The sequence below is a fragment of the Drosophila albomicans genome, chromosome 2R (genome assembly GCF_009650485.2).
Source record: "Drosophila albomicans strain 15112-1751.03 chromosome 2R, ASM965048v2, whole genome shotgun sequence".
In the NCBI taxonomy this organism is placed as follows: Eukaryota; Metazoa; Arthropoda; class Insecta; order Diptera; family Drosophilidae; genus Drosophila; species Drosophila albomicans.
In genome coordinates this window covers 10,029,029-10,055,189 of record NC_047631.2, presented here as the reverse complement: position 1 = coordinate 10,055,189, position 26,161 = coordinate 10,029,029, and the positions used below count along the sequence as shown (strand labels likewise).

General features: G+C 38.9%; 2 protein-coding genes across 4 annotated transcripts; one reads left to right on the top strand and one right to left on the bottom strand.

Moving 5' to 3' along the window:
• Positions 1 to 182: 182 nt before the first annotated feature.
• On the bottom strand, positions 183 to 20,432 carry LOC117573659 (uncharacterized). 3 transcript variants are annotated; one of them, XM_052007814.1, is made up of 8 exons: positions 20,062 to 20,432; positions 6,333 to 6,459; positions 5,872 to 6,263; positions 5,262 to 5,626; positions 5,090 to 5,201; positions 4,772 to 4,911; positions 3,162 to 4,710; positions 183 to 2,485 (listed from the first exon to the last, which is right to left on the bottom strand). In XM_052007814.1, exons 4-8 carry the CDS (start codon positions 5,587 to 5,589, stop codon positions 1,372 to 1,374), a joined length of 3,243 nt encoding a protein of 1,080 aa, XP_051863774.1. In that variant the 5' UTR covers positions 5,590 to 5,626; positions 5,872 to 6,263; positions 6,333 to 6,459; positions 20,062 to 20,432; the 3' UTR covers positions 183 to 1,371. The 3 variants fall into 3 exon arrangements, with proteins under 3 accessions (XP_051863774.1, XP_034112878.1, XP_051863775.1); XM_034256987.2 differs by lacking the exon at positions 20,062 to 20,432 and having other exon boundaries at positions 6,333 to 6,513; XM_052007815.1 differs by lacking the exons at positions 5,872 to 6,263; positions 20,062 to 20,432 and having other exon boundaries at positions 6,333 to 6,513.
• LOC117573660 (tyrosine kinase receptor Cad96Ca) lies at positions 9,310 to 23,878 on the top strand. Its single transcript, XM_034256988.2, has 11 exons — positions 9,310 to 9,479; positions 10,871 to 11,025; positions 14,638 to 14,891; positions 14,950 to 15,792; positions 18,379 to 18,625; positions 18,761 to 18,849; positions 22,064 to 22,203; positions 22,261 to 22,366; positions 22,500 to 22,639; positions 23,192 to 23,333; positions 23,436 to 23,878. Coding segments are annotated over exons 1-11 (2,343 nt in total). The 5' UTR covers positions 9,310 to 9,477; the 3' UTR covers positions 23,661 to 23,878.
• Positions 23,879 to 26,161: the final 2,283 nt, after the last annotated feature.

Genomic DNA, 26,161 nt, shown 5'->3' with positions numbered 1-26,161 from the left:
AAGCTGAAGAAAACTCGTACCAAACAAGGTGTCTCCTTATGAATTATTGTATTTTATGTTAGAAGATCTGATCTTAAAAAATGCTGCATTTAAAGTTCTCCAAATTTAAAAATTTAAATTGTTCACAATTTGCCCATGATATTTGCTGTAATTTTAAGGAATCATTAAATAGTAAAATAATAGATTTTATGTTCACATATTTTTAATGCAATTTTTCCATTAAACACAAATATAAATCATACATATTTCGTTGGAGATACTATAGAAAATATACATATTCTGTTCCTTTCGACAATGTGTTTTAGTAAATAACAATTGTGATGAAAGGAATTAAAGGAACGTAATGTGTCATATAGAATAGATAGTAAACCGACGATTTCTCATGGATTCTAATTGTATTTCTGAGTAAATAATTGAGTGTGCTCACTAATATGTCCATTGATAAATTGAATTAATAGACTCATGCAGAAGTATACATAATATGTATACATATGTATATACACAAACCTATGTATTACTTGACATATTATTGTTTGCGCTAAAATTCGTGATCATGTTTACATAGGTTACATATATGTATCTGCTTATAAGACTAATTAGAAAGCAGGCCCTGTTAACTAGTTTACAGTTAGGTTACAGTTCTACAGTAATGTGCAGTCTGCGCAGTAGTATGTTTTCATAACGGTATGTATGTATGTAGTTTGTAATCTGAATATATTTCAAGAAGTGATATTCATTAAGATTAGTAAGGCTTCGTCAATAGGTTTATACATTCATATCTAAAATATCAACAGTTTCTTACAATTTCTTAATTTTAATTTAGTTTAGTTCTTAGTTTCTAGTATTACAATATATTCGAACTCAAATCCAAATGTCCGACTGTAGTCGAGAGTATTCCATATTGACGGATACCCTGTATCTCACCCCCATTTATATAATGTGTATACCTATATGTACGATTATATATAAGTATATTTAAATACATGAACACATTCAACGTATTTGCCCCTTAACTCATAATTCAGTTTCTTGCCTAGCCTCTAGACTATACGTTAGGTTTGAAAATTATATTCCGGATCGAATTGCTCTCGAGAATGGAATGATAGGATTATATATACATGATTTCTATGTTCATTAAAGGGTACAGGGCATGTTGTGCAAATTATTCTATATCTTATGATTAAGCTGTAATAATTTGATGTGAATTTACTTGTAGTTTATTGCGATTGTATAGCTATCATGATTATCGACCTACAAATGAGCATGTGGCTTTGCTCGAGTCCTGTATCGACCTTTAATGAGAATGAGTGGGGTTCACATGTAAAGCTCCTCCTGATGTGTGGGCATAAGTTCTTTCGAGGAATCCGTATGCTAGCACTTCGGCATAAAGGACTTGCGAGAGGGCAGCAGGCACATGATGCTCAGGGCCATGACCATGTGCCAGATGGAATGGACAATGTGATAATTCTGCTTAGTCTGCAGAAAGGCATAGCAAACCAGGCCGACCATTACCAGCACCATGCCAAATGGCATGAAGATGATCAGGTAACGACGTGCCGGGAACCACTTGCGAGTCTTGACACAACGTAATCCCCAGCTGGTCGATATGAGGCAGATGCCAGTTAAAGCTGGAGCCAGGAACACCCAAAGGCTCTGTTTGTTGAGTTCCGTGCCAAAGGCCAGCAGAATGGCACCGAACATGTGCAGCAGAGAAACAAAGTGTTGTGGCAGATGAGCCATGGCAATGAGTGTGACCCAAATGGCCAAGAGGCCGCAGTAGAAATCACAGAACTGCAACACACCGATCTTGACCAAACAGAAGCTATACTCATCTTCGCCCGAGTCACAGGCATGATAGAAGATGGAGAAGAACATAGCAAAAAAGTAGATGATGCCTTCGGTGTAGTAGCGACGTCTGAATGCCATGTAGATGCTGGGAATGAAGAGCAGATTGCTCAGCGTGAGCAGCAGCAGTGCCACTAGGATGGATATGCTGGAGGGCACCTGGGAGTCCTCAGTGCAATCCCAGCCACGATAGCCTTTCATGCACACGCATGTTGAAAACACAAATCCGCCGGACATGTAATGATAGCATCGCCCAAAGCGACCACATCGACCGGCGACACATGGACTCGAAGAGATTGAAAAGACCACCGAAGTATTGCAGTTGTCCAGTGCGAAGTGCTGCTCCGTCGCCGCCTTATGATGTATCTCGAATAGTCTTGTCATTTCCACAAAATCGGGTGTACACTTAGAGTCCATCATGCATTCCTTGACCTTCAGTGTCTCCGTTTCATTCATTCTGGCCAAACAGTCACTCGATCTGACGCATCTCTCATATGCTCTCGCATTTCCAGCACAGGAGCAGGGAGCACGCATATCACGGAGCAAGCTGGCGTGTTGACGTACAAATTCCTTGACACTATCGATGATGGTAACGCGAGCTGTTTCTGCCCCATGGCAGTAGAGGCCCATCGTCACGTACCTGCAATCAAAGTGGAATTGGGGTTTAAGTACATAACAGCAGCATATCTAATAGCTAAGGGTAAAAAGGGCAATAGAATTTAGTGCCAGACGAAAATGTATGTGACAAGCAGAATGAGGCATCTTCATCTCTATAAAATATGTACATACATATGTTATTATATAGCTCGCTCAACTGCACAACTATTTTAAGACGTCGAAAATTGTAGTTTCAGCTTTTTAAAGGTAGCTGTGTCTCTAAAGCCTGACAAAAGTGCCCGAAAAGTTAAAAAAAATTTGTTTGCAATTTCCCAACTTTTAATAGTTTATAATATTTAAACAATTGGAAAATGAACATGGTACATATTCAGAAACCAATTTTATAAGGTATACAAATTCATGGCACTTTCTCTCTCAATTAATTAATATTGATTTCACTAATATTATATAAATTAAACATTAAACGGATAAGAAACACCGCTGTTCCATTGTCAGTTGCCTCTTTAAAATTAGTTTCAAGTGTAACTATTGATAATAGTGTTTGAACCATTGAGATTTAAAATTATATATGAGAAATAACGTGCCCAGTAAAAATGTACCTTGAATGTACGTCTAACATAAAATGTACCAATTATGGTACAAATTCACTAAACGCAGTACTAGCGCCATCTAGCGATCATTGCTTCATTTGCACTTACCAGAGGCCGCTCTCAGGAAAAGGCACATGTATAAGACCCATTAGATCAGTGCTGTTGATTATGCTGGAGGCATGCATCAGTCTCTGGCCATAGCGACACTTGTCTGGCCAAGTGGGTACACCCGGCTCGCCAAGATGCATGCAGACAATTATCTGCATGCTTTGATTAACTCGATGCAGTTGATCGTGGGTCAAAATTAGCGTCGATTCATCTAGATCGGAGACTAGCTTCTCAGCCAGAATGCCGCCTCGCTCGGATGGTGGCAAAGTCGTTGATGGTGGTGCTTTCAAGTCATTACTGAAGCGCAGCTCGTGCTTCATGGACACGGCAAAGGTAAGTGTGCCACCAATGTCATACACATCGCCCAGTTCGAATGCAAAGCCAGCTGCCGATTGGGCTGTCAAATTGAGCAGTGCGGGAACTGTGCCATTTGCATCCGGTTGCAAATCAAAGTCGAACATGAAGAACTCCCGATAGCTTTGCCGTAGCAGCGAATAGAAGTCCATGCCACGAAATCGATTGGGTCGCCAAGCATTCTCGGCATCGCTGTAGTTCACCAGCTGCGATTGCGTCTTGGATGAAGCATCCACTTGGGGCTCCAATTGCTGGAAATCGATTTGCAGCAAATACGATACACTGTGCACCTCGGTGCCCTCGGTTTCGGTACGGTTCTGTTGCCGCCACTTCGGCTGAGGTTGTGGTGGTCGTGCCTCGTAACGCTTGGAGGCAGTGACAGCATCGCCAGCTGTCACTTTATTAAGACCCAGACCAGACATCGAGGCAGGTACCAGGCTGGGCCAGAACTCATCAGTGGCACTAACAAACCTGAGAATGGCATAGTGCCAGGTGCTGGGCTGCACATAAAATTCAATTGAGATCTCTTCCGTCTGATTTGGGCTGATGACCGTGCGATGAATGTAGTTGTGCTCGTTACCATTGAGCCCGGGCCCAAGTCCGCCATTGAAGCTGGGCGGGAATGCGTTCGCCTGGATCTGAAAGCTGACGCCGGGACACTGCATGCATACTTCGACGAACGAGATGCGTGCGGTGGCCACACCAATGTCGTCCGGCACATAGAACTTGTAAATTATTTCATTGTTTGTGGTGGACTTGGTGTTGCCATTGTTGTCCCTGTCTCTGTCTCTATCTCTGTGGTTGTCAGATTCTGGCCTCGACCCCATTCGGCTGCTGCTCGAGTGTGTGTGCCTTTGTGAGTGTGCATGGCTGTGTGTGTAATTCTGAACAACCCCGGCATCTTCGTACGATGCGGCATACAGTTGTTGCAGCTCTGCATCTTGTTGCATGGGCTGTTGCAGTGGCAGACTGTCCTCAAAACTAAGACCGGGGTCCTCATCGGGGCTCATATTGACTGCAGTCATGTAATGGCTTTTGCCGCTTCTGTTCGCATTGTTTGACTCCTGCTGCTGACTTGGGACCAGGAAACTGGTCAGATTGCCGTTATCCACTTGGCCATCGTTAATGATAATCGGATAGAAACGTGACACCGACAACTCGGCCAGCAACAAGGTGTCGCATGATGCAGCAAGCCCTGCAATAAATCGTCGAAGTCAATTACAAATCAAGTCAGAAGAAGATTTTGAAGCATTTACCTTGCTGCTCTATGCGATCGTTGTTGGGATCCGTCCAGCTGATGAAGGCGACTGCAAACCAGCTGCCGGTCTGCGGACCTTGTATATCAATTCTCTGTTGTTGCTCATTCGATTGAAACTGTAAATTGTATATCTTAAATCTGCAAAGAGAAAACAATATAATATGTATCTAATTAAGAATTTAATTTATAATATTTTTAGTAAAAAGAGATAAGTACTTAAATTTGCTAAATTATAATATATTTACAAAATATTATAGATACGTTTCTTAGTTTGATTCACACCCAATTTATTTCCATAATTGCATACTAAACTTACCTTTGGTCGGAATTGAGAAAGTTTTTGGGGAAAGTAATATTCTCCGGGTTTATCACAGGGAAACTGTTTGCCTTTAAATGCAGAGTTACGTCCTTGACTTTGCATTTGCTCTCTGAAATAAAGTACACATTAAGCTCCACAAAGTAACCGAGAGTGCGTTGTGTAAACTTACGAAAGGTACTTTTGGATTCTTCGAAGGCTTTAAAGCTGAAATACGCAGCTCGTGAATCGGGTGGAACTTCAAAGTGCAGTATAGAAACATCTTTATAGGAGGTGTACTTGAGTAATGAATTCGATGGCAAGCGCACAGTAAGTTTTCCATCATTGTCCATTTGCTCGATTTTCTCCTGCTGCGGCTCATTCACCAAGTATTCATCCTCAACGGATTGCTGATTAAACTGCATGTTGGCATCAATCTCGATTAAATTCTGGCTCAGTTGTAGAAGTGCAATGAGTAAAACTGCATTGCACCGGAAACGGTAAGTTTGCGTACGAATCATGATTATTCCTTTGTCAGATGAATTTCTAATTTCAGCTCTAGAATAACAAATACATATATGTATATATATATATATATACATATTAAATTTGACAGTTAATCACTTATACAATAAATCTCATTGTATAGAGATTTAAATTGATAGCTTCTCAGATGATAAACATTTATTATAGTAGTGCAAAGTTTTAATATCATCTGGAAATGTCTTCAAGCGAATTTACTCAAGACACTTTAATAATATATCAGTTCGTTCATGCTCGGAAATTAATGCGTGTGCACGTACATGAAATTGTTTTTGGAAGCTTTGTCTCATATACGGAATTCCCAGAACATTGCTCTTCCTTCTTCAGCAATCACATTCAACTTGACAACCCTAATGATGATTCATTAACCGCTTTATTCACTTTACTACAATAAATAAACACATATAAATGCTGCAAACAAAATAAAAATTAATAGACACGTTTTCAGCACAAATCTACGACGCGTCTTCAGAGAGCTACACTTTCGAACTGGAGTTCTCTACTATTCCAAATAATGCTCCCCTGAACTGAATGTTATCAGCGCAAGTGCAATAAAACGACGACCAACTCTTATCATTATTAACAAACAAATTCGAATACTCTATGCATAGACAATTCAACTAAAAAATACCCTGAGGGAAATTCATTGTGGCTATAAAATTATGTATGTTTGCTTCAATACATTGATTGTTAATAAATTACTAGCAATTGTGTTACTTACCCAGTTTATAAGCAAGAATGTATAAAGGCTGCTAAGGGCATAATCATGCTCCTTCATTTCATTTAATAATTCAAGCTATATCAGGTATAATATCGCCTTAACAGTCTCATATTTATAACTGTTTTATCTGTAAATGAAAACAAATATTTGTTATTGTTACGTATAAAGTTTGGCATGTCGTATTGAACAAGTTTTTCAATAATCTATTTCTTAGTGAAATATTTGTTTTCGTTTGTGAGCTTTCGATTAGATCACAGCACGATTTGTTTTTCTCAAATATGAATATCTTTTGACTAATCGTATGTAAGTTGTTTATGACCATTTGGTGTATTTTTCTTTACTAATTAAACCCCAAATGTTTTTTCCTTAAATTAAATTTTGAGTTGACACCCTCAGTTGATGTAAGTAAATAAATAAAAGTTTTTCTACGCGGTGTTTGACCCTATTAGCAAACAAATGTACATAGATATAAATCCTCAAGTACCATTGCAGAGCTGTAGTCAATTTGCTTTATTAAATCTGAGTACATTACAGACTGCACACATCTATGCACTCACACATAATGCGAGTGCATATCTGCTGAGTAAATACTACATTATTGCATTCGAAGGCCTTTAACACTTAAAGTGGTCAATGTTGAGCATCCGTGGTGAGCTGAAATGTGTATTAATTCATACTTATGAACGATACGTGTATATAGAATACATATGTATGTACATCATATGCAGTGCGGATTTAAAGGCACTATTGCTCGTTCATGATTAATTTACATTTGAATTAATTTGTATGGCTTTATATTCACATGCATAGTATATGCTTTCATTTGGAAATTGAAATGAAATCACTCTCACTATTTTTGGTAATTCACTAGGTGTAAATCCCGACACTAATGGGCATGTGTGAGTGTAGATAACATTAAATCAATATTGCATTGGGTAAACAATCAATATTATCATCACAATCACAATCTAGTCCTTAATGTCGCAGACAGGTGATGGGAAATTGCAATTCCGAATGCATTTATTTTTACAGCATATTATTAAGAATTGTGACCTGTTGACATCAATAATATATCGATGTGGAATCATTTTCGGTGTAATTATCAGCAGGCGGAAAAGCGTTAACCACAAATCAAAATAAATAAATACTCGTAGTTCTTCGATGCAAACGCAGCTCGCGCCAATCAATTGTTTACCTTACGTCACAACAATACATACTGCACTGACAGTTCAGTTGTACTCGCAGTGTCGTCGCCTCGTGCACCGTGGAGTACTGTGCGGCGGCCTATTTCATCCGCTGCAGAGCGCGCCGGGTGACTAATGTAGTGTCATTGTACAGTGGGCTAATCAGGTGCATCTCTGTGTGCGTTGCGATCAAATACAAACATGCAAACATATATATGTAAGTGGATGTTATTTAATTTAGTTCAGTTTATTGCTCCTTCTATATAGTGTTTGACATGAAATGTGTGTGTTTAGCTCCACAGTGCACTGGCAACACTGTCAACGAGTCAATTGCCCATTTCGCACAATCGCGACTAGTAGACAATTTCATATAATTCGCTATGTAGCACAAACAAGATGGGAACGGCAGCAATGTGCGGATTTCGAGAGCGAGCATTGCCACAGTACAACTGATTGAGAAAAACTGCCTGGGCGATTTGTTTTGGCTGTTGCGCTGGCAACGCAATCTTCGGGGCCACTGTGGGACAATGCATTAGAGCAGTTTATAGAAAACATATATTATTCATCACAGGGCTATACTTAATACTGATATTAAAATGTAAACTGTTGTGCGTGTTAGTGGTTAGCTACAAAATACCCTGTAAACAAAAATTTAAAAAGTATATAAGTTTATTATGATTTATCTTATCAAAGATATATATTATTTCATTGAATGCTTTATTTAAAGCGGATGATGACCTGTCGCAATTGAAATCAATTTACTTGTAATATTTAAAATAGGATTATTACAACAACTTTCAAGAAGCTTATAGGTATAAGTATTAAATAAAAGTCCCTAAATCTTACAAAATAAATTAAAGATAAAGAATTTAAATTTAATTTACGAATTAAAATAAATACAATTAATAAATGTATTGATTAAAATAAATAAATATAATTAATATAAAGTAGCTTAACTATGAAATACCCTATTAATATAAAATAAATTAATATTGTAAAAACTCCTTTAAAATTTTTTTTATTTCACTGTAGCATCTACTATGGTTGAAGAAAAGTATGTATGATGCAATGTTATCTATTGAACATGATATACCACACAATAATTTCTGTCGCGACAGAGGTCAATTGCTGCATTAATATGTAGTATTTAATTCTCTCGCCATTGATCTCGCCTACACTTGTCTATAGCCGTCACTGTGCAGTTTGCGTCAGAGTGCAGATGGCATAATTTATCAACCATGAAATCACTGAATAATTTTTGCAGGTGAATTCTGCATACGCAATTCGTATCTACTATGTATTAATGAAGACCAATTGATTATGTGCTTAATGAAAGACATGCGTAACATGCGCAAGTCACTGCAGAGAATTTGTCGATAACTGTGTAGCATGAAACCGGCATACACCTGTTACAGTACTTAAGTGATGAAATGAATGCATTATATTGTGAATTTATATTTAATTTTAACAAATGCACCTTTGTAGAATAATTTGCGAATTAATATTTATATTTGTAAACCAGTAAAGTACAAAAACAATTACTTGGAATTGTTTATTGATCATTTAAGCAGTTCATTGAGCAATTTCAGTCAGCTGATTTCCAAGCAAAGAGACTTTTAAGCTCTTAAAGCGTAATCAAAGAATTTCAGTGTGCGAGCCACTGATCTGCAAAGAGTAAATCGAAGAGAGAAGACCTCAAGCTCATAGTCCCGCTCTCTCTGCAACGTATTGGGATAAAGTTCGTTGTTTCTTCGGTTGAAAACAAGTTTTTCGTATTCCCAACAAAGCTTCGTGCACTGATCGTGAATCAGTCGCCCAAGCACTGCGCTGCCATTCGCAACGTTTGTTCGAATTTCGTGGTTCGTGATTCGGTAGAACGCACTTCGTCTGGAACGCACATCGAGAAAGTTTTGTGGATACTACATATTTATATACCAGTTCCTCTATTGCTTTGTACTGGAATGTATGTGTTTTTGTGAGAATATATGTACATATAATGTAATACAAAATTTTATGGAATATATAAAAAAACGGAAAAGATATCTTATATAATGGAAGAGATTTCCTTGAAACATGCAAAAACGTAACTCGCAGTGAATGTGTGTGTTATTTCTTTCACTGCAAATCGAAAGGGTGTGAATGTGAATATGAATGTGGTTGGACATCAACGTTGTTTGTGAGCGGCATTCAAAATATTTTATTAAATACTCGAATTACAATTTATGTGCGTGTGCTTGTGTATGTGACTTAAATGCTGCCCATAAGTGGGAGTGACGTCATCGCGAGAAGTTACGATAATTGTTAAAGTGAATAGAGATACAACAGATACCCGCGTGATATTTCACGCAAACCAATATGAAAGTTGGAGTGCAATTAGAAAAGTAATTTCTATACGCGTCGCTTGCTGCAAGTTGCGAAATCCCAACCAAACTTGGCTCTCTCCCTTAAGCCTACGAATTTGATATGCCTGTCTCCTACAACAACATCGACATCGACATCGACATCGACTACGACAACAAATACTCATTGGGTATGCCCAGCGATTGCGCCATGCAGCCGTATATGACCAAAAGAGAAATCGTCAGACCGCTTTCCGCTTTCCGCTCGCCTCTCACCGTTTACTGCGGCAACGACGACTATTTTCCACAAGCCCAGTTGGACGTGTGTGCGTCTCTCCGACTAGGTCTCATCAATGGCTTAACTGGCTTTTCTTTCAGCTTCATGCGTTGAACTGGTTGAAGGCTAAACAGCGAGCAGTGAGCAACGTCAAGTGCAAACGAAATACTCGATGATTAAATTGAATTCGAATATGTATCGAAAATCGACTTATTCGCCACAGATTCACGAGTCACATAATTTGATGATTCGCTCTTGCATTCACTGCATTCATTCGCATTAAGACTTGCCACTGCACAGTTATTCAATAACCATTCAATTTATGGCTGACAACTTCTGACCTCCCAAATTGACTTTAATACCAATGTTGATATGGCCAAACACCTGCCAAATTGAAATTCCCTTTGTCGGTTGCATAAGGCTGTCTGGCTGTTGTGTCCCTGTAGTTGTTGTTGTTGTTATTTTGTTGTTGTTGTCGTTATGTTGCATGACCACGAGTCGCGGTCAGTCGAAGAGTCGCCACGGATGAAGAGAGCGGCAATCGCAGTGCACTACTCGTGGCCAAAAGAATAATTTTCGGATTGGTTTATGGCTGTGCACGGTTCTCGGGTTCCAGTTGCTCCGTCTTGTTTTCGGTCGCTTTCGAAAAGCGACTACGATGCTACTGCCCTATACTGTATATGTATCTTTTTAATTAAAATTTCAACTCTGTGCCTGTGTCCTTGGTTTCACTGACAGGCTTGCCGCTTTGGCGGTTGATTACACAATGGATCATCCCCATGGGCGGCATTTCATCTGTAAGCGCAGAGACCCGAGGCCTCCGACATCGAGGAGTATACTTTTCACCTTCGTGGTTGTAACAGCAACAATCGACTTGCTTTTCGCACATCAAGGTAAGTTTAAATTCCCAACTTAAATGTTACACGTCAAAAGTTCAATGTTCAGATTCCAGCAAAGTGTATTATGATTTTTACACCAAAAGTTACTCACACTTATATATTCTTGTCTTATTTATATTATTCAATACTTGAATATTTTACATCAACATGATGAGCTTAAGCCTGATTTACTTTTTCGAGTTTGCTATTTTTTGGAAGGAGCTTCCTAAGTTTTGAAACTAGTTTTATAAAAGTTTGCGTGGATAACACTGAAAATCTTGTTTTCATATTGAAGTATTCGTTTGAGACCAAACGATACCTGAACTTACAATTGTTATTCCAGACCCTGATATTTCTTGCAATGAAGTCGTTTTATTCTACGTAGTTTATACATATATCAGTTAGTATAAATAACCTTACAAAAGAACAGCAAATATTTGATGTATCATTCTATACACACACACTAGTTGGCTTAATTCAGATTACTATATCGCTTAACAGAAACCTTATATAGTATAAACATCCTTTCAAAAATTTTTGCTAAACAAGTTGTTAATAACTTTACAGTGAAAGGTTTTTTAGTCCTCGTCATTCGGCAGACAGGTTATCTTGCTTTTTATGCTCGCAATCACTCAAATCAAATGAAAATGTTATTGGTACCTTTAAAACATTTCGTATATACGTTTAGCCCCAGCAAAGAACAGCAGCATCCAACACACTCGGTTGGGTTATCTGATGCACGTAGAAGGACTTAAGTGGCGATTAGCACACATTTCTATAGAATATGCAATCACGTTGGGATGCCAGTCAGTCAGAAGGGGGTTGTTTTCTATGGGCTATTAATGGAATTATGTGCAGCCCTTCGCCTTTGTCCTTATCGTGCAATGAATTGCCATTTGGTAAATTGGCTCAAGGTCTTTGTGCTGCATTAACTCAAATGCAGGCAAGCTGCTGCTTTTAATGGGACTCGAGGGAGAAGTGGCATAGAGTAGTATACAAAATAGTTGCACTCACAGTGCATTGCACTTTAACCTGGCACAGTTCATGCGATGACGAAGTCACAGAAAACAGTGTAGTGCTGACAACTTGTCACGGTCAAGGTAAATGTCAGATTTTGGTTTCATTTCCAGCAAATTGCTTGAACAGAGTCAGTCACTGATTCAGATTCACCAGCATCAACATCGCCCACCGATGGTCTCTGGTGTGGGATTTCAAGAGTAATGATAATTGCCCCAGTCGAATACCTCAGTCTTCAGTCTTATTGTCTGTCCCCAAAACGCCCCAACAATATGCCGCAAATGCCAATTATTCGATAAGCTGTGACACAAAGCAATTCATTGACCCGGTAGCGATTGCTTAGTTTGGAGTAAACAATGACCGATTGTCGCATTTTTCAAATACATATAAAAATGTTAATAACTCATTTTTTACTCAGCTAATGGAGCAATTATAAATCAAGATTGCAATATTCGCAGTAAAATATTATTATTTAATACCATTTCATTTTTTCATTTATATTATAAGCAATGAATATAGAAAAGTAAACTAGTTACCAGAAACATCTTAAATTATTCTCCTATGATTCATAAGTTTTTAATTTCTTATGTCCAAACAATGTTTAAAGTATCAAAAAGAGGTCACTATTTATTTATTTACGTCAATAAAATCACAGTAGCATCCGCTTGATAGTAAATAAATCCGCTTCAATATCGTGCAGCAAAAAAAAAACCCAAACAAACAAATGAACTTAGTAGTCGTAGTGTTTTGAAACCGGTTTAAGGTTACAGACCCGGAGACTAGAGCGGAGCAAAGTTTTGATCTCCTACTCGAAAAGTGCTCTCTCGCCAATTTAAATACACTTTGCTCGAAGTCGGAGAAGAGAGCTCGCTTACAGGCGTACTCCTCAAGCTCACGAACAACGACGAATATCTGAAGGTCGTCTGGCAAATGTGGCTAAGATACAACTGTTGACTGCATAACCGGTTCGATTTACACACGGACAACGTGAACTCTCAACGCACAAGCTTCTGCCAATTGGCATCTACCAGATACCAGATGCCAGTCGCCAGTTGCAAATAGTATCACGTTTCGTCGACTAAATCCAAAGCGTACTGAAATCAACTACGAAATCTCAGTACTTTCAGGATGGTTAACAACAGACTCTTGTGAATTTGTACGCTATCATTGGGACTAAGCGTCTCCAGCAGGTCAGAAAAGGATTTCAATTGCGCACACACATTCCTCCTCCTCCTCCATTCCACTTCTCACTTTCCACTCCACTTCAGTTCACCCAGAGCACGCTCCCCGGCAATCTTGAACCCCATCTTCATTTCCACTTTGGCATTTGCTTTAGGCGTCAACAAGTTGCACGTTGCGCACTTGCTTAAGTCATGTACTTTGTGCAACTAGTGGTAGTGGTCTGTCTCCCATGAAAAGTATCTGCAACTTAAATCAAACTTACTCGCAGGGCACTTAGTTGTGATAATATTGATAATGCTGAAGTCAGCAGATGGAAACATTTTCCAGTTTGCAGTTTGCAGTTTGTATGCGGAAGCACTTTACAGCGCAGAAATGTCGAGAGCAGTTCCCTTGTTTTTCTTTATATTTATCTCAGATTCTAAGTAATGACATTAAATGCGGCATAATTCGTTTAGCTGCAAACTAAGATAGATGCATAATATTTATAGTTGGCTAAGTTAGACACTTAGGTAAATTATGCTGTCGTAAAACTGCAACTAAATAAAGGGAAAATTTTACTACTTTATATTAAAAATTAAAATAAATTGTTGAGCTAAGTTATGGGTTATTAAGGGAATACAAAACAGAGATTTTATAGCTTACAATCTCTCATTTATGTAACATCTTGCTTGTTTCAAATAGTTTGAACCCTTTACTAAAAGAGATATACATAACATACTTAACATATGGATATCCATTTTGGTCATTTTCTCACTTGGCTTTTAAACGTTACTTAACTTTGGACCCTGTGACTCATAACTCAGATGAACCGACGACACTGAAATGCAAGTTTAAGTGATTGCTTCAAGACAAGTTTTTCAACATACAGTGAGCTCTTAAAAAAGAATATTTGCTACACTACAAATGAATTTATTTATTTAATTTTTTTGCTACACTCTTAAATATTTGTTTAAAGACCAACTTTTGTTCTCTTCCCGATAAATATAGCAGAGAAAGAGGGAATACGCAATACGAAATTTGTGTATCGCTTTAGGGAAGTTGCACTGTGTTGACTTTTAATTTGGGTAAATGTGTTTAGTAGTATTTCTTTGCTCTGGTAACGACAAACTTTACAACTTTGTAGAGCAGTGTAGTATGAGCGCAGATGCATGTTACGTTATTTATGAGCGAATACACTCATATATTCATACCGTATATATGTATACACAGCCTTACTCAATCATTATGTAATTCGTTATCGATTTGTCGGAATGTATGTAGTTGTGTGAATATGATATGCCAAGCGCTGCGAGGGTCCTCAAGCAGCAAGCTGGAGGCTGTAGGACAAGAGTACAAGAGAAAGTGTGTGTAAAATCGAAAGTGTATCGCGTGACAATCAAGTTGTCCCTGAACAATGAAGCATCGTTTATATTTATGGTATGATTTCAGTCGCTGCACAGGAACAAAATGGACCGCCGATTCTGTATGTGCGTGAACGCAATTGGCGGATCTCCGAGGAGGAGCAGGTGGATCAGGTCATTGAACGCGTGCGTGCCGAAGATGCCGATGGCGATGATCTGGTGTTTGGCATAGAGCCACGCTTCCTCAATCCAACTGGCTCTAATCAACAGAATCCCAAGATACCCTTTCGCATCGATCCGGACACAGGTGTCGTTTACCTCAACGAGAGTCTGAAGGGGCGAGTAAGTAAAGCAATTCATAATTGTATCAAATAATCTGTATGCTATTCAACTTTTGCAGGCCGGTGAGAATTTTCTGATTTACGTAACTGTCTCGGACGGACGCTACACGGCAAAGAATGAGGTTTTCATCAATATTTTGGGACGACGGGAGAGCACCGGTTACCAAGGCTTCGGATCCCGGCCGCCACCTTCCATCTCGAAGGTCGTACAAAACATTTCACAGTTCCTGCCCGCATTTGATCAACTGCCTGGCGTGCAGTCCATTAGGAACGGTCTGCCCCATAGGAGACCCAGCCTCAATTTGCCGCCCGGGTTTCCATCGAATAATGCTGGCAATTTTGGGCTGCCTTCTTATGCTAATCATTACCCAGCACCTCCACCTCCTTTGCCACCATCTTCCACACCTGATGAGGAGGAGGAGGAGCCGCAACAGCAGAGACAGCCCGAGGCAATTGAGAACGGCGGTGAAACATCGACAACGCCTCGCAGTCGTACCAAACTGACACCCGTAGCTAATCACACCTCCGGCAATCCTGTGGCGCCTTCGCCTACGACTGAGACAACAACAACGACTCAAGAGGAAAAGAGCAACGTGGGCAACATCACACTGTTCACCATCAAATCCTCCTCCATTCCCATTATCATTGGAGTTTGCAGCCTGCTGGCTGTTGTTGTCATTATTTTCGGCTATCTATTTCGACGTCGCTTGTGCGCCATCAGTAAAACGCTGAAGCAGTCCAAGGAAAAGGAGGAATTGGCCAAGAAGTCCAATCCCAGCCAACTGAGCAGCACACTCACCGACGAGAGTCGCAACTCAATGGTGATGCAGCAATGGAATGGACCCGTCGCCTTTGCCAATCGTTATGTGCCCTGGGAACGTGAACAGCAGCTCGCAATGACGGTAAGAATAGTACTTTTGCTGGTTATCCTGGGTGTCCTAGATACGTCTCAAGAAATTATATGATTACACTCAACTGGAGACTCTCAGTTCGCTGATGAGTTGATGAATAGTTTATGCGTCCATTTCACAAGCACTTATTGAGGTATCCAGCGATAAGCTAGCACAATCATATTGCCAGTACTTCAGGGGATGAATTGTCAGCTCCTCAGCACGGACAGGCATATAGTATATAGTGTATAGTAGAGTGAGAGAGAGATGTGATATCGAAAAGACAGATACCGAAGCACAGATTTAAATGTCTGTCTCAATGTTCCTTCCTTCGGTTTCTGCACGTTGATTTCGCTGTCGACCTGTCATCCATTGTCGCCGGATTGACAAGCTAAAGTACGAGTAGCTCGCGGCAATATTCAGCACGTTGCACACTGCTCGCTGCATGTTGCACCATTGATCATCGAACATTGTACATACATTGCACAAGGCAGCTGGCAACATGGCAGCTGTGTTTCTCGCATCCTACATTGTTATAAATATGCAAATGCACAACTGTAAATTCGCATTCTGTCGTTCCCGATTCACCATCTCTAGAAGGAAGCGCAATTTCTATCAATTGCCATCCAGCTGCATTCCGAGATACCAACTGCAGATATTATTTGGGACTGCTTCGCAAAGTCTTTACCTCATCAATTCGCATATGAAATTAAGATTGACGGCAGTCATCAAGTATGGAAATAGCGTATCCCTCCTTACATGAATAATTTTGCTACAGATAATTTATTATGCTCTTTATGCAAAATACATTTTTAAACACACTTTTAAGCTCCAGCAGGAGCAAAGACAGCATACCCTACTTAAAGCCAATATTACTACAGGGCATTGCGATAAATATTTGGCTGATTGGTCAGGCCATAAATTCAGCATTCCACATATAATTATTGTGCTGATTATCAATAGATAATGAGAGCAACAGAAGGGAGATGCCCTTAAGGATTGACGAGATGTATCATAAAATAAGTTCAAGACATTTTTCAATTGTATCATGCATTTAACATAAACATATTCATCAATTTCTTAAATACAATAGTAGTAATAGGCAGCAAAGAGGGGATTGGGCTCGATGTCGGTAACATGTGCAATGTTCCGATTTCCTTGCGAACTCTAGGCAGAGTAATTGAAGTGTGCTCTAGACGTCAGTGGGACGCAAGCTGGCGCAATACCAACTCGTGCAAAACTACAAGGCTGATGTGTGCTTCAATAAACATTAACTTAACCAAATTCGTCATGCAGCTTTCAAGGAAAGACTGGAGGCTAATGCGAGGCATTTTAACTGGTCGCTGTCTGTCGGCTGTCCATGCTGTAAAGCTGGGTATCACGAACAGTGATCAGTGCAGGAAATGCAACGAGTCTGGAGTTAAGGAAACACTTGAGCATCTTCTCTGTAGATGTCCAGCGTTATCTCGTCTCCGCCTGAAATATCGTCGTGCCACAACGATCTTCATGACGTTTCACGGCTACCACCTAGGATGCTGCTGGCTTTCGCCAAAAATGCATCCTTACTGTGCGACTTCTGAGACGAAGATACGCTACACCGGTACAGCTACAGACCTCCACTAGTCTATGCTTTGCCCCGAACAGGGGCAGCTGGTCCTATCTATACCTATACCTAATAGGCAGCAGGCTCACAGTATAATAATATACTAAAATATGTGTACACAAATTATTATTAGAGAATATATTTTATTTATCAACAAACGCAAACCAAACCAATAGCGATGAACAATTTGTTTGTGAGGATAATAAATTAAACGCTTCAAATTAAATTGTATTCAATTCAATTGTATAGACAGTGTATGAGATATAGTAGATGAGCATGCCGATAACTTCACTTTTTCCCAGAAATATAATGTTTACTCATTATTGATAATGAGTTCGTCGGAGCAATAAACTCTTTCAGGAATGCACAAAAAAAACCTAAAATACTTCTAAGTTACATTATGAAAAGAAAAAGTATGCCTCTTATAAATATAATTTTAGTACTGAGCATAATGATTGGTCAAGCAATAGTAGTAATTGAGAGTTATAATAGCGAAAAGACTCAGAAGATAACATTTTAAAATAAATAGAATAGATTTTCCATTCAATACACCGATTTCATTTCATTTTCTATACACCTATATGTATGTATGTTAGAGATAACTTCAGCATTCCCACAAAATATTATTAATTATCAATAGAGGGATTAAATAAACTTAAAGCAATTCTGAGTCTAGTAAAGAATTTGCTTACCCTTTTGAGATAAAATATTAATACTGGGCATAATAGTGATGAATATTTGGCAATAATTCAGCCATTCCCATAAAATATTATGCAGATTATTAATAGAGCTTTTGTGGTACCTTAATGCGAGAGACATTGTTAAATAAATGCCAAACACTTTTCAATTCTATTTCGCCAATATGACAACCGCAATATTATTGCCAAAACACAACCATATCACAAACACAATCGCCAACGCGACCGTCAATCGTCAACCGACAACAACAACAACGACAACGACAATGGGGAACATCCATTGCGATTACAACATAGTCGACTTTGCAACTATCAACAAGTGCCGCAAATGGCGGCGACACAGCAATGGCCGCATCCGTCGTGGGAGGTTCGAATCCGAGTGCTCCACTACCTGGCGGTCGAGCTGCTGCTGCATTGGAAGGCATTGGTGCAGACTCTAACTCGGATCAATGGGAATTCCCAAGACATCGATTGAAGTTTTTCAACATATTGGGCGAAGGCGCCTTTGGGCAAGTTTGGCGTTGCGAAGCTACCGACTTGGATGGTAAGTCCTTGCCACATACACACACACACACGCTCAGATTGAGTATGTGCGATATGAATGATTCAAGCAGATTATGAATCTCATGGCTTCATGCAATTTATATGTTTTTTATTCCTTTACGTTTGCGTTTTTTAGGTTCGGGCGATGTCGCCACAGTTGCTGTGAAAACGCTCAAGGAGAGCGCAGCTGAAATTGAAAAGAAAGATTTACTTTCCGAATTGGAGGTAAGCATCATATGTCAACCAACTGAATGCACTTTAAATCCAAGTAGCTTTTAGGTAAAGTTTTTGGCAAGTTTTTAGTCCCAAAATCATCCATCTTGCGTCTCAATTATCCCTTTTTTCTTTCTTGAAGATTTGTTCGCTACTGATTTCAGTTATCAGGAAAATTACGGCAAGAAAAAATGTTTAAAACTTAAATTGGTTAAATGGCAAGTGGCTGATTTTTTGTTGCTTGTTTTGCTGTGCACTTTGTTTTTTGTGTTTTTTGCGTGTCTCCTTTAACTCGATGCCACTTCTCTTTTGGCTTTTCCCTTCCATACTCCTTGCTACTCGATGGCTGACATTCGTTAACTGGGTTACTGAGAGCTTGCCAGCTAAAGAGCAAAACAGCCAAACAGCCAAACATCTAGCCAAACAGCCAGGCAGCCAGCCAGTTGGCAGGGCCTGGCATTTGAGTTTTTCGGTTAGATGGAAAGTTTTTTAAATTGAAAATTAACGATGCTGAAAAGTTTCGCAAGAATTCCTTTCAGTAGCATGCAACTTGTAGACTTTAACACTCCAGCTCCGATGCTGCGAGAGTCCTCCAAGGAACAGCTGTCATCATTTTTCCCAACGCAACTGTGTCGAGAGTCGAATGTGTGTGTCTGTCTGTGTGTGTGTGTGCGAATGCTTTGTTTTGCTTTAATGCGAATTTAAACACACATTTCAATGGCTCGCTTTAAAACTCGTCGACTCGTTCCCAATGCATCAGCGTAAAGTTGGAAAAGTGCTGAACACTTTCCACTTCAAAATGATTTTCGAAACAAGAAAAACCGAACTTCCAATTGTTGACCTGTTAGCAACAACAAAAAACCTTATTGGACTTTGCTTATTTGTTTACTTGGCTTATTTGTAACCCACACACAGACATTAATTAAAAAGTTGGCTCAACGACATCCGTGTACCAAGTGCCTCGGGCTAACCGTGGTACAGGAAAAACAAATGTTTATTTGCCTGCTCGGTTTTTGATCTTAAATTAATTGCGGAAATGCTGGGAAATTGGGAAATGAGCTTGAAAACCCAACGGCCCAACAGCCCAGCCAGCCACTTATATTCCTGCAGGCAAAAGCAAGAGCAAGAGCAAAAGCATAAAACATAAAATGTAATCAGCTTTATGTCGGATAATAATCGTATAGCTTTCAATTTATAACGATAGATGTAATTTCGGGTAAATACCTTTACACTCGCATCCCATTTGAAATTGTTTATTGTGGCGACATTATTATAAATTTATGCGTTCATCCTGTTTCTGAGCATATTGTGCGCTCGGTGTGTTAATGTTTTGTGCGTTTATATAAAGTGCCGAAGTGCGAGAGAGTTATATGCATTATTATTATTATTATTCCGATTACATTCGGGGGCCTTGGCAATAAATTGAAATTGTGGTCAGCACTGGGAAACCATTGTAATTATCACATGGCACTTTATTGTTGACATATTTCCGTATAAAATATGATTGCAAACTTCATTATAACACCACGAACACAACGTATAAAATGAATAAGTGTTCCACCATTTCAGAATCTCAGTTGTTTTTTGATGAAAATGAAATTGTTTTCGGGTATTTTCATGAGCAATGACGACTGTCAGTCGTCAACACAGATGACACTGTCATGCAGCTGAGCAATGAATTTTGGCGGAGACAGGAGACAGATTTGGCTGGCTGGCGAATTTCACTCGTGCTTCCGTTAGCGCATTATAAAAATTTGTGTATGAATCAGCGAAAAAGCGTCGACAACAGACAGCGACGAGATACGGATACGAATACGAATACGATAGAAGCGTGAAGTGAAGTCCTTGCGCTCTGACGCCTTGACACTAACTGATTCCTGTTGCTGGCTTGGCCACTGACAACTCGACAGAGTCCCTTTTCTGAATGGAGTAGCATCCTCGCATCGAATTGCTCTCGTTGAGTGGACGGACCTGCGCATTGGATGCCATTCGGAATCGGAATGCTGCTCAGCTGGCCGCAGGCAATGTGGATTACTAGGAGAGTTCTAGCTGTGGCTGTAGTTGAGGCTGTGCCTGTGACTGTGACTTTCTTTTTGTTTTATGCTGTTGGGGCGAATACGAGTATTGTAGTATTATGGCATATGCCTTGACTTAGAGGAGTGTTGAGTTGCCGTTTAAGTTGCGTCCTTCATCATTAAAGCCGCATTTGCTGCTTCGCCCGCAGCAACAACAAACAACACAAACACAAGCACAAGCACTGGGATGTGGCCTTACTATACTATATCATGTTTTGCGGATTACCCCGGCAACAAGAATAATTGCACTTTAATTTTACAACAATGAAAAATTATTAATGGTCCTTGTCTGTGCTCAATTCGGCTTGACTTCAACTTTGCGGTTTGCGGTCGAAGTTCCGCTTTGGGTCTAGCTCATTGTGTCGCCATCTACCTTCCTTAACTCCTTCCCATTTCCTGTTTCCTTTTGCCTGCCGTCTGTCCTCTGTCTACTCCTTTTATCGCCGCCGTCTTCGTCGTCGTCGTATATTTAGTCCTCTTGACCTGACCCCTGTTGCTCACAAGATGGATGCATCGTTCGCGTGAAGTTGCCATTCAAGCCAAGAATTATGTGCCAAAAACTTGCAAGTTACCAATTTGCTTTCAGCTCTCTTTTTATTAGCCAACGTTCGTTTTGCAATTTGTCCACAAAAGGCACAGATATGAATATGGGAAATATGAATAAGAATATCATCATCATCCACATGCTGTGTGGATATTCATATCCATTTTTTGACCTCAAATTGTTAAGGGCAATCTGTCAGGGTTGCGTTGCAAAGGCAAAGCGAAAGCGAGAGAGAGAAAGGAATAGAAAGGAAGCCAATAAATTCTACTCCAATCTCAATTATTTTCATTTCCCCAATGCAATCGAGTGCTTGCCAACAATTGTATCGATAACTATTTACATTTTGCAAACTTTGTAATTTTCGTTAGCGAGTCACATTTATTTCAAAAGTTTTCCCTCTGGCAAATAGTCAAATAAATTGGCAAACAAGTAAAATATATACTGTAAGCTCTCATTTGGTTTTCTCAGTCCTTCCTTTCACTCTATTGCAGTGTGAAACTTTGACTTTTGAAGCCTTATGATATCATTAAGTTAATTGTGGGGATAATCCGATAAGTTCTTATTGATAGTATCTTTATTATATTGAATATGTTAATGCTTTATTCAGGTGATGAAGACTTTGGAGGCTCATGTCAATGTGGTTCGTCTACTCGGTTGCTGCACGGACAAGGATCCGACTTTTGTTATCCTTGAATTTGTGAATCGGGGCAAGCTGCAAACGTATTTGCGAAACTCCAGAGCCGAGAGGTAAATTTGCCTATCTTACTATGAATTTAAATTAATATATTCTCTATCGATTGGCAGACATTATGGAAATACACACGGAAAGTCAAACATTCTCACATCGGCAGATTTGACATCATTCATGTATCAAGTTGCCAAAGGAATGGATTATCTCACTTCACGTGGCGTAAGTTAAAATTACAAAATTTAAAATATTTACTCAATAAATAACACTAGAACATTTTTAAATATTCAGTTAGTAAAAAAATTTTGTTAACGTATGATATAACTTATTGTTATTTTGTAATAATTTATTGCAGATAATTCATCGCGATCTTGCGGCACGTAATATTTTAATCACTGATGATCACGTATGCAAAGTCGCTGACTTTGGATTTGCCAGAGATATCATCACTTCAAAAATCTATGAGCGGAAGAGCGAGGGGAAATTGCCAATAAGGTAGGCCATAAAACTTATACAGCGTGTACTATTTATAAGTTATGTGTGCACAATATATACTTCAAAGCAATGTTCGTTTAACAGAGTACTATAATTTTGATGGTTGTCACACAAGCAGTAGACTCCATAAAAACTATACGAGTGTTTGGAATAGGCTGGCAACCGGACCAACTACATACATACATACATATGTACATCAGTTTGTTTTCATTGTTTACTAAAGCGACACATTCTAGATGTCAGCTTGTATTCAAACTATTGGAATCCATATTGATACAGATCCCTAATCTTGTTGGACGCTTCTTGGGAATTACTGGTCGAATTAAATAACTTCATACTATAATTTATATATTTTGTTTAGTTGCTAGAATGTCGACAACGTTAACTGTTTTGAACAAATAATAAGAACAGTATTTTTAACCATTAAAGATTTAATATTAGAGTTAAAGTCTCATAAAGTACAATTAAATAGAGTATTATTTTCTTTTCTTAAACAAATTTTCCTTCATGTAATATTCTAAAAATAAAACTCTTTAAAAAAACTCTTTTTAGATGGATGGCAACCGAGTCACTGTATGACAACATATTCTCCGTTAAATCGGATATCTGGAGCTTTGGCATACTAATGTGGGAAATCGTGACCTTAGGCTCAACGCCGTATCCAGGCATCTCCGCCGCCGATGTAATGCGCAAGGTGAGTAATTAGCTACTGCATAATATATAAAAGCACATACATAGCATACGATATTCGTGTATTAATTTCAACCATCTAAATGTGTGCTACCAATAATTGCAGGTGAGAGACGGGTATCGCCTGGAGAAGCCCGAGCATTGTCGAAGGGAGCTGTACAATATAATGTACTACTGCTGGTCGCACGATGTTAATGAGCGACCCACATTTGCCGAAATAATTAAAATGCTCGACAAATTGCTGCACACCGAAATGGACTATATCGAATTGGAGCGTTTCCCTGACCACAACTACTACAACATTGTCAATCTCAGTGGAGAGAAATTGTAAGGCCTGTTCGCACATCGTATATCGAATAACAAATGCGAACACGGATCAATGCACTGCCACAAAGAGCTTTATTATTTTGTATATTTATTATTTTTTCGAATGAATAGAGGAATTTCTTCTACTCACCTTGTGTATTAAATGTAAACAGATATTTATAGTACGATGTATTTAATTTATGTATATCTAAGTTTGTTAAACAAATAAATAAGTTATAAGAACATGAATACTTGTTGATATATTTTACATTCCAGCATCTACTTTGATATGCGAAAAAGTAATCGCATCAGAGCACACACACACACACTCACAAACACAATTTACACTCACACAATTTTCTTTATCATCGCTTTCAAGTTCGTGGGCGGTTGAAGGGGGCATAGCGGATGAGGCACATTAAGATTTAAGATTGGAGGGCAAAACCCAGACACAATTGCGAGCTGCGAATACGCTCGTCTTTATGTAATACATATTAATATTTATACTTGTAATGTTAAAGGAACAAATGCGGGCAATGCTCGAAGCTCGATGCTTGATGCTGCTGCTCTCGACACACGCTCCAGTGAAAAAACCATAACAGACTAAAACCACGAGCTCTGCGTTCTGCTTTCTGCGTTTCTCGTTCATAAAAAAGAGACTACGCTTTTGTGTGTGCGAATGCACGTGGCATTATTGTCTTAGCAACCAGGACAAAAACAATAACAGCATACTCTGCTCATACCCTAGACCCAAATGCTCATGGCACTTGCACTCATAGAGCACTCATAGTATATTTTGGTATATTTAGCGAGCATCCTTCTCGGAGAGACGTTCTCCTAGGCAGATAGTGAGAGAGTGGATGCTGTCAAATGGCCCTCTTTCAGCTAGTAAATGTAGCCATCTAATCAGTTCCAACTCATTCGATTATACGTCCATTTAATATGAATAATGCATGCGTGTTTAATTAGTGCTATTGCCAAACAAATCCATGATTGTGCAATAAAGACAAGTTGTTGCCATGAATACCCTTTGAACTTGGCTTTGCTCTCTTGCACTCTCTCCAAGAGAGATAACTTTGGCAATTGGACATGCGCATACGCAGATACTAACACACACACATACACACTAGTAGGAAACAAGCTAGAGAACTAATTTCAAGTGTCAAAAGTTGTCCGAATTCACGAGCCCAACACAAAGCAAAACCTTAGGAACTCAGTGTTCTCGTGCTCGAGAGTTGAATTAACTAAAACCAGATACCGTATTGTCAAGTTTACCGAATTTTCATTGGGGATGCTGCACTACAGCAAACATTGATACAAATTACGAGGGTAGTTCTAAAATAAAACATATTTATAATCTTTATATTGTAAGAGAAGTATTAAAAGACTAACCTGCGAACAATCTATATTCTGTTTATAGCAGCTCTGATGTCTTCTGTTTTAGAAAACCCATTTAATCCATTCTATTGTATTTTATATAGTCATTAAAAATAGTTAACAACACTATAAAATAGTTTCTTCTAGTTTATGAATATATATTTAAATTTGTATTAAGTTATATGAACAACTTAGATGTAATAACTTGTAAAATTTTACAGCAAGAGAGAGAGAGAGAGAGAGAGAAATTGAAAGTTCAATAAATAATATTGCAAATTATTATTTGAAATCCAAATAAAATAATCGAAGTTTTGACAAAATGTCATGATAAATTTGGAAAAAATTTATACTTTTAACTCAGAATTCAAAACAAAAATAAATATAAAATTTTTTTATTTTGGTACACCTTTTTTATGACAATTTTTCTGTATTCGTTACTGTGCTTTATAATATTATGAACAGCCGAAGTAAAGTCGATTGTTTAGGGATCGGTACAAAAATACTTCCCAAAATCATAAATAGTTTATATTTAATCCTTTGGCAGTGTAAACAAAAAGATTGCTGCCAAATCCACTTCCGCTCTATCAAAACAGCGGAAAGCAGCAACTTGGCTACAAGTAAAGAGTAGTCGCGACATTTTAAACACAAGACAAACAAACAGGCACGCGACGTTGCAACGCTGACTGGGTCAAAATGACATGCGTCTTTATCTTTACTCCGTAGTCAGTCGTATTTCGATGGGACTTCAATCATCAATCGTCAGTCGTCAGTCGACAGCCGTCTGCTTGGTTAAGTCGCAAAGCAAACAAAGCCATCTAATGGCGTCTGTGTTGAGTGCGAGTCTTATCAATGCTTTTGGTCGATCTAAATAGTGGAATATCAAATTGCCGCAAAAGATCAGATTCGAAAAGAATAAATATAGAAGAGGCTCAGTCGATAAGTCAAGTCTTCCTGAAGAGACCCCTTCATGCTGTCATTATATTCAAATTATCTAATCGAGGAGGTTAGAAACTCTTAAGCTCGCCATTTAGTTGCCACATCTGGTTGGTTTGTGGCATTTATCATTAGAGGCGCCGGATAATTATAGACTCGTCGGGTAGAGAGTCGCATTGTCCTGCACCGCAAATCGCATTTACATTGCATTATTTC